This window comes from Phoca vitulina, unplaced genomic scaffold (genome assembly GCF_004348235.1).
Source record: "Phoca vitulina isolate PV1807 unplaced genomic scaffold, GSC_HSeal_1.0 scaffold36, whole genome shotgun sequence".
Taxonomy (NCBI): Eukaryota; Metazoa; Chordata; class Mammalia; order Carnivora; family Phocidae; genus Phoca; species Phoca vitulina.
Window position 1 is genome coordinate 5,187,030 of NW_022589739.1, and position 13,919 is coordinate 5,200,948.

General features: G+C 52.6%; 1 protein-coding gene across 18 annotated transcripts in view; it reads right to left on the reverse strand.

The window, feature by feature from the left end:
- Window positions 1-13,919, reverse strand: part of LOC116646400 (F-actin-monooxygenase MICAL2) — a 221,846-nt gene that overhangs the window by 65,300 nt on the left and 142,627 nt on the right. For 15 of the 18 annotated variants that reach the window (XM_032427107.1, XM_032427094.1, XM_032427093.1 and 12 more), the window contains one exon: window positions 257-440. In XM_032427107.1, the coding sequence (XP_032282998.1) occupies window positions 257-440 (184 nt within the window). Of the gene's footprint in view, window positions 1-256; window positions 441-12,555; window positions 13,627-13,919 lie in introns of those variants that run through there. The other 3 variants (XM_032427109.1, XM_032427108.1, XM_032427110.1) reach the window with 1 other exon arrangement.

The following is a 13,919-nucleotide window of genomic DNA, read 5'->3' on the forward strand; positions in this document are numbered from 1 at the left end:
GAGAAAACAGCAACTGCTAACACTTGCAGTGCTTATCATGCGCCGAACATTGTTCTACATGCTTCATATACATTAACTGTGAGATCCTTACGACTGTCTGTGAGACAGGTATTACCACTGTCCCCATTCTATAGATGAGCACGTGGAGATACAGAGAGGTCACATGGTCAGTGAGTGCAGAGGAGACCAGTCCCTGAATGCTGTCACTCTTGTCCAATCCCTCTTCTGTCCCCATCCTGCAGCAGCCTGAGCATACCTGCTGTCATCACTGGTGACCAGGACACGCACAGCCATCATGTCTTCTCCAACTACATTCTCCCCAGGGCTGATCCTCACTGAGGTCCACTCAGAGGGCAGGAGAGAGGTGGCTTCACCTTCCATATCACTGGGCTCTGGCTCCAGGACACTCTTGGGCTTCTTGGGGGAGGTTGGCTCATCTGCTGGGAGGACAAGAGTATCTAGAGAGATGATGGGGATAAAGGGGCCCTGCAGGGTACCTGCTTCCCATCCAGAAGCTTGGGCAGGCTGCTGGGGTAGGGGGTGGGCAGAGCAGCAGGCTTTGGGTCTACCTGGACACTCCAAGACTGACCTTCTCGTCCTCTGTTCCTGCCACTTAGCCTACCAGATGCCCTAGGATTTAGAGCACTTCTGTGTACAGGGCATGAACACACATATCTCATGTAGTCCCATAGGAGGGTCCTGAAATGTTCAGAGGGACCACCCAGGCCCATCAGCCTCTGGAGTGCCATTGTCAAAATCACCATGTCCAACATACTGCTAAACCTGGTGGCGACTTCTCCATTCTTGTCTTGACACATCAGCAGCATTTGACCCAGCGGTTCATTCTCTCCTTCTAGAAACAGCTCTCCTCTCAGCTTCTAGGATAGCATAGCCTGGCTCCCTTCTCCTCACTGGCAGCTCTCCTTCCCTCTTTGTTTCTCTGCTGGGTATACCTTTTCCCCCTGATCTGGTAACACTGGAAGGCCCCGGGGCTGTCTTTGAATCTCTTCTCTTACTCATGCCCGTGATAATCTCATCTGGTCTCCTGGTTTCAAATAATCCTAGATAACAATGACTCACTCCTACATCTATATTTCAGACATTTCCCCTGAATCTAGACTAATATATCCTACTGTTTACTTGGCATCTCCACGTGGATGTCTAGCAGACACATTATCAAATTCATGTCCAAGTGGACCTCTTCAGCCCCACTGCTCCCCAACCCTGCTTCCCCCATAGCCCTCCCCATCTCGTTAAATGGCGACCTTGGCCTTCCAGCAGCTCAAGTCAAATGCTTTCATGGCATCCTTGACTTCTCTTGTTCTTTCATTCTTCACTCAAGTTATCAGCCAATCCTGCTTGCTCCCCCTTCAAAATAGGTCAGGAATGCAGTCACCTGTCACCACCTCCTCTGCTACTGCTCTGGCCCCAGTCACCATGATTATGGAAACATCCTCTGTAGGCTTCCCTTCTTTCCCTCTTGCCATGCTCCCTCAGTCTTCTTAACACAGCCACCCAAGTACTACTGTTAAATATAAGTCAGATCATGCTCCTCTGCTCAACACCCTCCAGCAGCCCCCATGACTCCATCTCCCACTACTCATCTCCCACTACTGCCCCACTATGTGCTCTGACCACGTGGCCACCTTGCTGTCCCCCCATCTCAGCCCTGTGTACCACTCCTGCCTCTTCCTAGGAGATGCTATCCCTGGACAGCTTCCTGCAGGGCTCGCTCACTCACCGCCTCAAGTCTCTGGTCAAATGGCACCTTCTCCATGAGGCCTACCCTGTCATCCTATTTTAACTGCAACCTGTGCCCTCAGCACTCTCTGTTCCTCTTTATTTTTATTCATAACACATCTTACCTTCTAATAAATTCTACAACTTTCTCTTTTGTTTATTATCTCTCTCCCATGACTAGAACATAAGCAGTGATTTGTGTCTGTTTCCTTTCTTACTAGGATAGTACCTGGTAAGGAGTAGATGTTCGAGGAATGCCTGTTGAATGAATCAATGAACGAGTAAGCAAAACAGGCCACCTGAGGCCCAGTTCCATTTTGGCCACGAACTAGCTGGGTGACCCCTTCTCTGGTCACAGTGGGCCAGGCGTCCTTTCTCCTTTTGAAGGCTGACCCCTCACTTGCACTTGGCTCCCTCCTCACCAACCCCCCTCCAAGAATCATTACCTCCTCTTCCCTGTGCCACAGACTTCTTTGTCTACTGGACCTTTTCCATCAGTATTTGCATGTGCTGAAGCCTCTCCCATTTTAAGAAAACGATTTTTGACCCAATTCCCATGCCTGGCCCCTAGCCAACCCTTCTTCCTCTTCTCCCTCCTTCCCAGCCAATCATCTTGGAAGAGTTTGCTGCACTCACCTTCTCTACTTGTGCGCCTTCCATCACTCAACTCCTCAATCCCCTACAATCCTGCCTGTGTCTCCATGACTCCCACATCGACCCCCCTAAAGCCCCCGGCAGCCTCCTTATTGCTAAGTCCAATTCACAAGCTCTGAGGTCTTCCCGCAGCTGCTGCTGCCCTCCCCTGGTCCTGCTCCGGGGACCCGGTTCTCTCGCTGCCTCTCTGGCTGCATCTCAGCCAGCCAGTCTCTGAGCCAACCCCTAAATGCTGGGCTCTTCACACCTCCACCTCCCTAACTATATTTACCATCTAGGAAGATAACTCGAGAAATCTTTATTTGTATGTGAAATGCCTCATGTTTTTAAAAATATTGTATAGGTCAAACAAAACACATCTCCGGGCAGATGCGGCCAGTGGGTGGCCAGCTTGCCACTCTGGACATACGTGCACGCTTGCTTGTGCGTGTGCATTTGCACACTTCTGCACTGGTGCGGCTGTGCGTGGGAGGCACTGGGGAGCAGGGGTGTAACTGGATGCTTGGCTATGTAGTAGTAGCTGTAATAATATAATAATAGTAGCAGCAGCTTACTTTTACTGAGCACTTTTATGGAGAACTGTTTTAAGTGTTTAACGCTTATTAAGTCTATTAAACTTCATAGAACCTTGTAGACAAGTATTATTATCCCCATTTTGCTGATGAAAAGACAGGTGCACAGAGAGGCTAAGACATCAGAGGACGGGGACCCGTCTGTATGGCTGCGAGCAGAACAGAACCATGGACGCCCATGTGCATGACCTTTATTCTGGGAGTTTGGGCAGGATTATGTTCCTGTTTTTCACCCCCGCTCCATAACAGAGCTGTGCTTTTTTTCTGTGACCTTGCAGTCCTTCCTACTAGGGGTGGTAGGTATGCTTCCTTGCCCAACTGACATGGGACTTGGCTCTGACACTTGCTTTGCCCAGGGGAAATGAGTGGATGTGACATGAGCAGTGGCTTCAAATGGCCTTGCTGTTTGGCCAGTCCACCCACACTCTTGCTAGTTTGCCATGAGAAGAGCTTGTCCCAGAGGGCTGCTGCCCCCGCAGCCTGGGTCCCTGACTGTGGGCACATGGAGCATATCTGAAGCCTTGCCTAGCCAATCCCATGGGAGCCCAGGCCACCCTTAGACCTGCAGCCTGAAGCAGAGCTCCTCAGCCAACCCCACAGACTCCCAAGCCAGTAAAATAGATGCCATGAGCCCCAGCAATTCAGGAGGCTTATCACACAGAGTTACTGTAGCAGAGACTCGACTCTACCTGGCTTATACCTGAGTATAGGTGTGTGTGCCTGAGCGGGCTGCACAGAGACCTGTACCGTCAGTAAATGCTACTTGGCCTCCTCTGACCCAGGCCTGTGCTGGGGATTTGGAGATGAATCAGCCATGCTCTGCCTTCAAGGGTCTCTTCCCGTCCCAGAGGGGAGATGAGGCAGCCTTATCAGGCAGACCATCTATGAGTAAGGCGAGACAAAGTAGAAGGGGAGGGAGATCTGAACAATGAACACTTTAGGTGGAAGGCACCATTTTAATGGGTTAAGGATGAGTAGGATCTGAACAGAGAAGGGAGAGATGGTGTTCCACGGGATGGACCTCTGCGAGCCAAAACAATGAGGGAAAGCACTGCCATCTGCATGGGAACAGACACCACGTCCACGTGGCTGGAGGACAGGACAGTATATGAAAGAGGCCAGTGGGACACCATTCCATTGACATGGGACCAGAAAGGGCCCTGAAGGGCAAAGTGAAGAGTAGCACTGAAAGTCTGGAAGCTGAGGACTGGCATCGTCAGAGTGGCCTCATAGAAAGATCGCTCTGGTTGCCGAGTGCAAGGTGGACCAGAGGACCCACCAGGAGGGGAGAGGGAGACCAGGGAAAGGGCCATGATAACCTGGAGGAGAACTAAAGGCTGAGCATGCGTGGCTGGAGAAGAGGGGAGCGAGGCTAGCGAGAGCAGCCTGGAGGGACAGGCAGTGGAGGGGAGCTGTGCCGGGCCGCGGCGGCACCACCTCCAGGACAGCCCAAACCTGCGAGGGACACCCCGGGGGTCTGCTTGTATCCTCCCTCCTCCTAGAGAGTTCTGACCTGGCCAGCAGGGCCGAGTGGTGGAACGGGGCAAGGGCTCAGGCTGGAGGGTGGGGACATGGCTGACTGATGAGCCCTTGGGACAGCGGGGTCGGGGCCAGCGTCTCTCACCGTGGAGCCCAGATATCAGTGGAGCGGCTGGGGGTGGGGGGAGGTAGAGACTTGGAAAAAAAGAAGGTGGGGCTTTCTCTGATCAACACCTTGCTGAGGTGAAAAAGCCCCAAAGACGGACATCCTCTTCCCCTCCCTTCTGCCCCCCAAGGCCTGGGCCAAAGGCTACAGCTGGGTCTCTGGGGTCCAGTGCTATGCCCCGGAGGAAATCACTCCTCTCAAGCTTCTACTTCCAGACCCCTCTCTCATTCCCTGTCTGCGCGCACAGACCAGCAGCCCCAGTACGAGCGATGGAAGTAGTCTCGAGGTAACAACGAAAGCAACGGCAATGCATTATTGAGGCCTTTATCCATGTTCATCATCTCTAACATCCTGAGAGCCTGAAAGGAGAGTGTTGTCATCTTCACTGCATGCGTGCAAGAACGTGGCACCCTGAGAATAACTGAGCCAGGGCCCCGCAGTGAGTGAGTGAGCCGGATCGGCCGCCCCGGGACACACAGCGGCCGCGTCAGTGGCCAGCCCCACGGGAGGGGCCCGCTGTGTTCACCTGCGCTGCCTCCCCCAGGCCTGTCTGCAGTTTATCCGAGATTTCGCCTAAAGTTATCTATTCCCATAGGGAGAAGCCAGGTCTACAGCGGGGCTGGGGGATGCGAGGGGAGGAGGCGCACAGGGTGGGCAGAGAGAATGATCCAGCAGCTCCCTGGCCCCCTGGAGGGAAGCAGGTGTTCTCAGAGCTGAGCATTTCAGTCTCCTCCCAGTGCTCCCTGGTGAAAGAGGATACTCCAGAGGCAGAGCCAGGCAGTGTCTGTCCTCACACGCCACCCCCAGACCCCTGCTACAGTATCAGCGTGAGGACCCTTGCCCTCGTTCTGTTGGTGAAATTGTTTCTGTGTTCTCTCCAAGTCTGGAGACCCTTCCACTCTGCCCCAGAGCCCAGGGAGACAACAAAGCAACAAGTTCTCCTACGTATCGTTATTAAGTCCATTTTACAGATTAGGAAACTGAGGCTCATTTGTCCAAGGTCACACAGCTCCTAACTGCCAGAGCTACTTCTGGCTCCGGGCTTGGAAAAACTCCCTCTGCTGTCTTGCCCACTGTTCTCTCTGAGGAAACAAGTTTAAAAAGAGCAATGAAACTAAGTCTATCAGGATCCAATCAGGAAAATAGAACTCAAGCCAGAAAGTTCCACAGAGGAAAGTTAGTACAGGAAACTCACAACGATGGGGTTGGATGAACCGAAAAGCCAAGTGCGGATCCGGAGACAGCCCAGAGATGAGCCAGAGCAGGAAGCCGCCGGCTGAAGGGACAGCGGGAGGAGCCGGTGAGTCCAGAGGCCAGGGCCACCAGGCAGAAGTGGGTTCCACAGGGAAGACCCAGCCACTGCCCGGGATGCAGAGACTCGGGGGAATACCCTGGCTTCTCCCTCGATCCCGTCCTCCACCCTCCCACCAGTCAGACCGAACAGGAAGCAGGTGCCAGGGAGCCTGGGAAATGTAGTTTGCAGGGATTATACTTTACTACGGAGCAGAGCAGGGGGACAGCTGGGAGGGTATCTTGACAGCAAACAGGCAAATGTCCAGGATACTAAGCATAGAGCAGACCCCCCCACCCCCTTGCAAGGTGGACAGTGACGAGTGAGGGGACACTGACAAGCCCCCAGCAGGATGAGAGAGGGTCTCGGGAAGGGGCCTGTGTCAGGGGACGGCACAGTTGTCTGTGTCACTACCAAGGTCCTGCACAGCGCGTGTCCCTTTAAAAGATGAAGGAGGGGCGCCTGGGTGGCTCAGATGGTTGGGCATCTGCCTTTGGCTCAGGTCATGATCCCAGGGTCCTGGGATCCAGTCCCGCATCGGGCTCCCTGCTGGGCGGGGAGCCTGCTTCTCCCTCTGCCTCTGCCTCTCTCTCTCTCTCTCTCTCTGACTCTCATGAATAAATAAATAAAACATTTAAAAAAATAAAAATAAAAAAAATAAAAGATAAAGGAACAGGTGCCTAACGGCTGCAGCTGCCATCCTGGGGCTTCTGAGAGTGACACCCCAGGGTGAACTGCCAGGAATGCCAGTTTCCAAGGGTCTTCAGGGAATGAGAAAATCGATGGGGAGCCCTGGGCCTCAGGCGGGGCTGTCCTGCCCTCCTGTACTCTTGCCAGGCACCCCCAGGCTGAGTGTGTGAGCCTGTTCGTGTGCAGACGTGTGTACTCACAGGCCCACCCTCTGCTGCCCTGAACCAGGGCGAGCAGCACCACTCAAAGGGCCCTGCCTGGCCTCGGGAGCAGCCTCTATGCAGAGACCAGCTCAGGTCAACAAAAAGCCAGCGGGGAGGGAGGGGAGCTCAGCCCTCCCCGGCTGCAGGCCCCTCCCTCACGGCCTCAGCAGAGCTGGCCTGCTCCCGCCACGGAGCCCTCGGCTGGATGCAAGGCCAGAGAGCAGGGCAGGGCCGCTCACAGACAGGCCCCGAACCTGGTGTGAACACCCAGAGGAGCAGGGTCTCCTCTATCAGGGCCAGGAGGGGAGGGGGCACATGGTATCTTCCCGACAGCTCAGCGGGCCCTCAAACAGCCCACTTTTTCTCCTTTTCTTTTGCAAACAGCAGCAGGTGTAGGGCCTTAGTCCTCGGACCCTGCCTCTCTTCTTGCCACAGACGGGTACCGTGTCGGGCCAGCTCTGGGCCTCCAACTTTGGGCACAGCCAGGACCTATACTCAAGTTTCTCTGAACGAGGTTGGGGGTGGAGAACTCTACGTTTCCGGGTAGGAACACCAAGAGCAACCCAGGGAAGCAGGAAGGGAAGTAGGCTCAGGGCCCCCAGTACTTTACTCCTGCACACACCCCGTGGCTAGGGCAGCTGGTCACCCAGTGCTGAGCAGACGTCTGCTCCCAGCTCACGTCAGGGCAGATGGGGATGGCAGGCACCACCACAGGGCCCTGACGAAGTCCTCACGGCCAGGGGATGCGCCAGGCCTGGCTGGGCTTCATGCAGGTGGCAGTAAGAGTAGAGAGACCTGAGCTTCTGGACACTTCTAGGCCCTGCAATATTGAGAGGTTGGCATCTTCTTCTGGGTGGTGGTGGTGGTAGGGTTAGCCCTGCTTCCTCGGTCCCCCTGCTGTCTGTACTCTCGTGGTCTCAGTTAGAGATACTTGCAGGAGGCCTAGACTCAGGAGGTCAAAGGCAAGTTGGGCCAACAATGTGCCATGGCAACAGAGCCTTCCCCACCCCACCTCTTGTCTCAAACCTGCCACCTGGATTCCTGTGTCAGGACAGAGGATGTGCGTGAGCCCGTGGCCTGGGCCTTGACACCCAAGGGGGTCACACTGGAACTGCTCTCTGTGGCCAGCCTCAGGCCTGCTCCCACGGGTCACCCAGGTCTGTGAAGATCGCACCCCTGGGAAGGCAAAATGCAAGTAAAATCGAGACTCCCCTCTCCCCATCAATCAAAGGGCTCTGTGGAGGCAGCCGGACACACAATGTCATACCTCTCCTCCAGGTTCTCCTTTCTGAGCCATGAGCTGATGCCAGCAAGACCTTCCTAAGCCCAAGACAGGCTCCACAGTCTGGCGTCCAGGCCAGAAGTCAGGGCCTTTATTTATTCTACGAATGCTTATTGAGAGTCCGCTATGTGTCAAGCACTGTTCTACCTGTGGGGATGATAAGAATGTTCAAAAGAAACAAAGATCCCTGTCTTCGAGAAGCTTGTGTTCTAGCAAGAGGGGAGACAAACAATACACATCCTCAGTAAGTGAATTACATAATATGGTCAGAGGTGTTAATGCTCTGAAAACCTGTGTAGGCAGGTAAGGGGGTCAGGACAGCTGGGGGGATGGATTGCAGTATTAAAGGCAGACCTCACTGGGAGGGAGACAGGGAACAAAGACCTGAATAAAGGGTGGGGCCAGCTACGTGGACACTAAAGAAGGGCGTTCTTGGCAGAGGGAAGAGCCAGTGCAAAGGCTCTAAGAGCATGCCTGGTGTTCAAGGAGGCCAATGCGGCTGGGACACAGCAGATGAGAGAGAGCGGGGAGATAGCAGGTCAGAATATCCAGACCATCCAGAGCTGTCTGAGTCTGCTATATGCATTGGCTTCTACTCTGAGTGAGCTGGGAAGCCGTTGGAAAGTTCTGAGCAGAGGACAGATCTAAGTTCTGAAAGGATTACTCTAGCTGTTACGTTGCAAATGGGTTGAAGGGAGCAAGGTAGCACCTGGGGGCCACATAGGAGGCCCCTGCAGTAACTCCAGAAGAGAGGACAGTGGCTGAGGCTGGGGCAGTAGCATGGGGGTGGTGACATGTGGACAGGTTCTAGCTGTGCTTGGTTGGGATTCACCAATGGAGTGGGTGTGGGGCCAGGAGAAAGAGTTGTCAAGAATGACTCCAAGGCTTTGGACTGAGCAATGGGAAGGATGGAATTGCTGTTTCCTGAAACTGTGAAGGCCAAGGGTAGAGCCTGTTTCAGGGGAAGATTAGGAGCAGGAGGTGGATACTTAGGTTGGAGACTTGGTAGAATCTGAGCACAGATGTCAAGTAGGCAGCCAGAGAAGAGCTAGAGCCACCCTCCTTCTTTGCTGAGACTCAGGAATTCACTAAACCAAACCAAAGTCTTGCTGGCAGGTGGCAGGAAGAAAGGGGGACCCACGGCAGAGGCTGTGGTGTCTGAAGGGCGGTGACCAGTTACCTTCAAGAGGGCCGGGAGATCAGAAAAGGAGAGAAAAATAGATGGCGCCACCCAGTGTGAGTTGAAACTTCATGTAGTGGCCAACCCAAAATGTCCTGTGGGGTACACTGATCTAGAATGATCTAGAATGCCCACGGAAGTCTTCCCTACTGTGCAAAACCAGGAAGGTGCCATCTAGAGCTCAGCAAGAGAGTTCTTGCTGCCCTGAGAGCCCTATCGGGCATGTTCCCCGATTCTACCTCCACAAAATGCTAAGTCAGAGGCATCCATTTCTAGAAGGGACTTGCCCAAGGCCACTGAGTCCATACACAGTGCCGGAGTCAAAGCTGGGTCTGTGGCCAGGTCCAGGACCTTCCCATGGCCAAGGCTCCCCTGAGAGCAGCATCCGACTCCTGGCCAGGGCCTGGTGACGCTCTGTTCCTTGACAGTTGAAGATGCTGCTCTAGATCACCTCCTTTAATGTCAAGGTTCCCCTCAAGGTGTCCTCGAGGAGGTGAAGAGCTAACGAGGGCCTGCACACGAGGGGCTTGGCCCCATGCCCAGCACGGCGGGTGGGGGGAGGGGGGACACACTCGGTCAGTGACAGCCAGCCCCAGAGCCGTCCAAGCAGCAGTCACTTCTTTTCCTTATTTTAGGGATTAAAGAAAAAGCTGTAAAAGTGAACGAGTTATGGAAATAAAGGAGAACAGCCCCCTCACTCTGCATGACCCACTTACTCTACTTAATATTCAGGGTGCACAGAGATTGGTTTCTCCGGCTGGATTATTTCTTTAGGATAAGTTCCCTGGGGTAGGATTACTGCACCGAGAGGTCAGAGCCCTTTTATGGGTCTTCATAACTGTTGCCATATTGCTTTCCAGAAAAGATTGTCACCATTTACTTTTTACCCAACACTCTTTTTTTTTTTTCTTACAATCTACTTCGCTTTTTCTTTACTGATCCAGTAGGTAGGAGATAATGAATTTACATTCCCTCGAATGTAATTGTTATAAATGTTCACTTTTTCTTTTTAGCATTTACTTGTTTAATTTGCTTCAGTGAGAAGTGTCTATTCATAGCCTTTGCACACTTATCATTGGGTCTGTAATCAACAAACATGAGCTGATCACTGACACTGTCAGGTGCCTGGGAACACCTCGTTTGCATGAACTGTTTCAGGCCATAGCAATGAACTTCTTTATGATCATATCTAATTTCCCCCGAGTCTGCCTGCCTACTCAATATTTCCATTTGTACTGTTATATATTAAGTTTTTAAAATGTATATTGTCAGATTTGCATCATGTGAATCCTACATATTTTTTTCTGTCAGAGGTTTTAAAGCTTAGAAAGTTACAACCCCATGATCTAATCCATAGTTAATTCTATTTAATATTTAATTCTATTATTCTACTTTTGAAAGTCTTTAATCCACTGTTTCTGGATTAAAGAATATTCTACCAGACACTTATATAGAATGTGACATGCAAAACAAAACAAAACAAAAACCCCACCCCAAACAAACAAAAAACTCATTTCAAATAGATATGGGAAAGCCCACCTCAGCAAAGTTAATTAAGCTTCTTTACTGGAGGGTCCCTCAGAGACTTTTACCATGCCAGTAAGTCTTGCGGATCTCCAAGGTTTGGGAGGACCAGCATTATTCCTATAAAGCATTTCTCAAACTTTGCGCCTATGGAGCTCCTCATTCGCGGAGCTCCTCATTCACAAAGTCCCTCTTGGAGCTAGTTTCCCCTTGCCACGCTTTGGAAAATGTTGCTTTAACACAACTTCAAATCAGAACATCAAAACAAAACTATAAGCTCCAATATGGTAATGAGGACTTTTGTCTATTTCACCCCTGCTATATTCCCAGCAAACCATAGACGCTCAGTAAATATTAGTTAAGTAAATAAATGAGTGTATGTACAAATAAAACAAATCAAACCCAGTGCACAACACCGAGATATGTTCTAAGACGCAGGGAGGGGCAGGGACTTTGTGTGGTTCACTGCTGCATCCCTAGGAGCTGGAATATGTCTAGGGTATGGTGCGTGTTCAACAAATACTTGAACAGATGAATAAATAAAGGAATGAATCACTTGCCCGACTGAGCTCCTGACTTCAGTCCCTAACACCCTTCCTTTTATGGAAGAGAAAGACTATCTCACCTGGGTAAGAGTACATGACCCTACGCAGCTCGGGAGGCAGTTCCAGGAGCCAGCAGGTAAGCGCAGAGGCCCAGGGCCTCAGAAATACCCCTCAGGGGAGGCTCATCCCAGCGTCAGAAGCCCAGCTACATCCAGCCTGGCGATGTCAGGCGTCCCAACCCAGGGAAGTTGAGGACCAGACTTCCTTGGCGCTGTCCAGACTAGCCAAGCGAGACTCTGCATCCTTCCCGTAAGGGGAAGCCAGCCTGGAATTGGGTCAGAGCCTGCCACGGTTCTGTCCTCGAATGGCTCTGCACGCAGAGCCTTGCAGCCTAAGACACTGAGTGACTTGAGCCTTTGGGGGCAGGGGAGGCCTCTTCGGATCACAAATGGCTCTCCATCTGGATAAGCACGCCTTCCGTGTTCGCTGCCATTCTGAAACCAACGTCTGGTCCTCTTACCTTTCACCTCCCACTCAGCTGGACCAGCATAAGGCCTGTGAGAGCAACCTTTGTTACGGAGGAACCTAAGTTAGTGAACGGTTCCTAAGGAAAGCTCTCCGACAGGTCCACGGTTTGGGTGGGGGTCGGGGGGGGGGGGAATGAGAACAGGAGCTGTTAGGACAGTCTGTTTCTCACAGTTCAGGTGACACTGACCCTCACCCAGCTTTGCCCAGAATCTACACAGAAAAAGTACCATGAGTTTTCAAGAAAGAGACCCCAAAGCCTGGCCCAGGAGCATCGGTGACCTTTTCCAAATATTACCCCTGGGTAATATTTCCTTTCAGAGGTGCCCAGCACAGCCCCAGAGCGTCCCATGTCACCACGAGTGCAGGCCCCACCAGCAGTTTAGGGAAGACTGTTCCCCTAAACCAGCCCTCGTGTCTGAGGTTGGAGCAGCTTCCATGGCAAAGAAGAGAGGAAACAATGAGCTTTATAAAGAACCATATTTATTTTCATTTACAGCATCAAATACCATAAATAAAGCTAAACATCGTTTGCTGTGTGCAAAATACAGGGTCCCGTGTGGCACTGTAAAGGACTATCGGAGGTCGCAGACATGCGTTGCGAGGAGATGGGCGGGGGGGGGGGGGGCTAGCTCAAGAGAAGGCTGAGAGGGAAGGAGGGCCCTCTCTGGTTGACATTCTATAAAGGGAGGGAAACGCTGCAAGAAAAGACAAGACAAGAGCGATGACTTTGTACTGGCTAGACTCTGCACCAGTGCCGTGAGCAATGCAGCATGCAGGGCTGTGCAGACAGGCCGAGAGGTCAGCGTGGCTCCGGGCCACATGCAGGACAGACGCCACCTTCCGCCTGAGACCCCAAGGCCCGGCGCCCAGCAGCTCCACCGGACTCGGCACGGCGCCCCTCTCTCTAAAAGCACTTTGAACGTCCTGCTGCTCCAAGTAATGAGTCAGCGGGCACATGTCATCTGAGCAGAGCCACGGGGGCATGGACACCAGGCCCGGGCTGAGCAGAGTCATGTCTCACAGCCACCCCCGGCCTGGGACAATGATTGCTCCAGTGGAAGCTTCTGCATCATCTGGGGCGTTATGAGCCAAGAACAGTAAGAAGAGCCACAGCAAAGCCCTTGTGTCTAAAGTAAAAGCTGTGGTAGAGAAAGGATTTGCCAGGAACATTGTGATTGTGTGTTCAAAATACAAAGCATGGGTCAAGCCTCTGATGAAGGCTGGGAGCATGGTTTCTTTTTAAACCCTTCCCGAAAGAGTCACCCATGGTTTTGATCGATAATCTTTATACTAGAATCAATTTAAGAACGCTTTGTTTGCATGTACTTTTTCAGCGGCTATTAGACCAAAGTTCTTTTCCAAGGTGACAGAGGCCTCTCTAGTGTGCCATCTCATGGCTGGGGGAAGCGTCCCAGGAAGGGAAGTGGTTTCGCGAGGGGAAAGGTATGCATGCAGGCCGCACGGGGAGCCGCGGGGAGGCGGGGCATGCAGCCGGTGTAGACCTGGTGGCCGGCTCAGAGGTAAGTAGAGTCAAACATGGCTTTCGAGCGGAACACCACCCCACGTTGCTAAACCCCCATGCCATGGAATGAGTCCGTTAGTACGCAAGATGCTCGCAGTTAGCACAACCAGGACCGCGCTGGGGAGGATGGGGCACGGAGAGCACGTTAGGCGTTAGTACCTCTCTCTGAAAATTGGCAAGAAAACCAGTCACCTCCGAGCAGAAGTGCGTCAGCCAAGAAGTGGGTGTAGCACTGGAAGGCTGAAATGAACTGGTAGCCACAGTGTAAGGTTGGAAAGAGAGAGACAGAAAGGAGAATTTAGTTCGGGGCCAGGGCGGGGGCGGGGGGGGGGGCAGGAAAAAAGACTGATAACACAAAAGGCACGGAAGTTGAAGATGAGGCCACCATTGATAAAAGGGAAACTTCCCCGAACAAATCATTGCTTGCTTGGGACAGATGAACCTTTCTGGTAGTGACCACCTACTCATCTGCAAGAGTGGATGCATGTAGCTAGCCTAGGCCAACGCTCTCCCCTCGGAGCGACACGCGTCCTCAGGACCCCC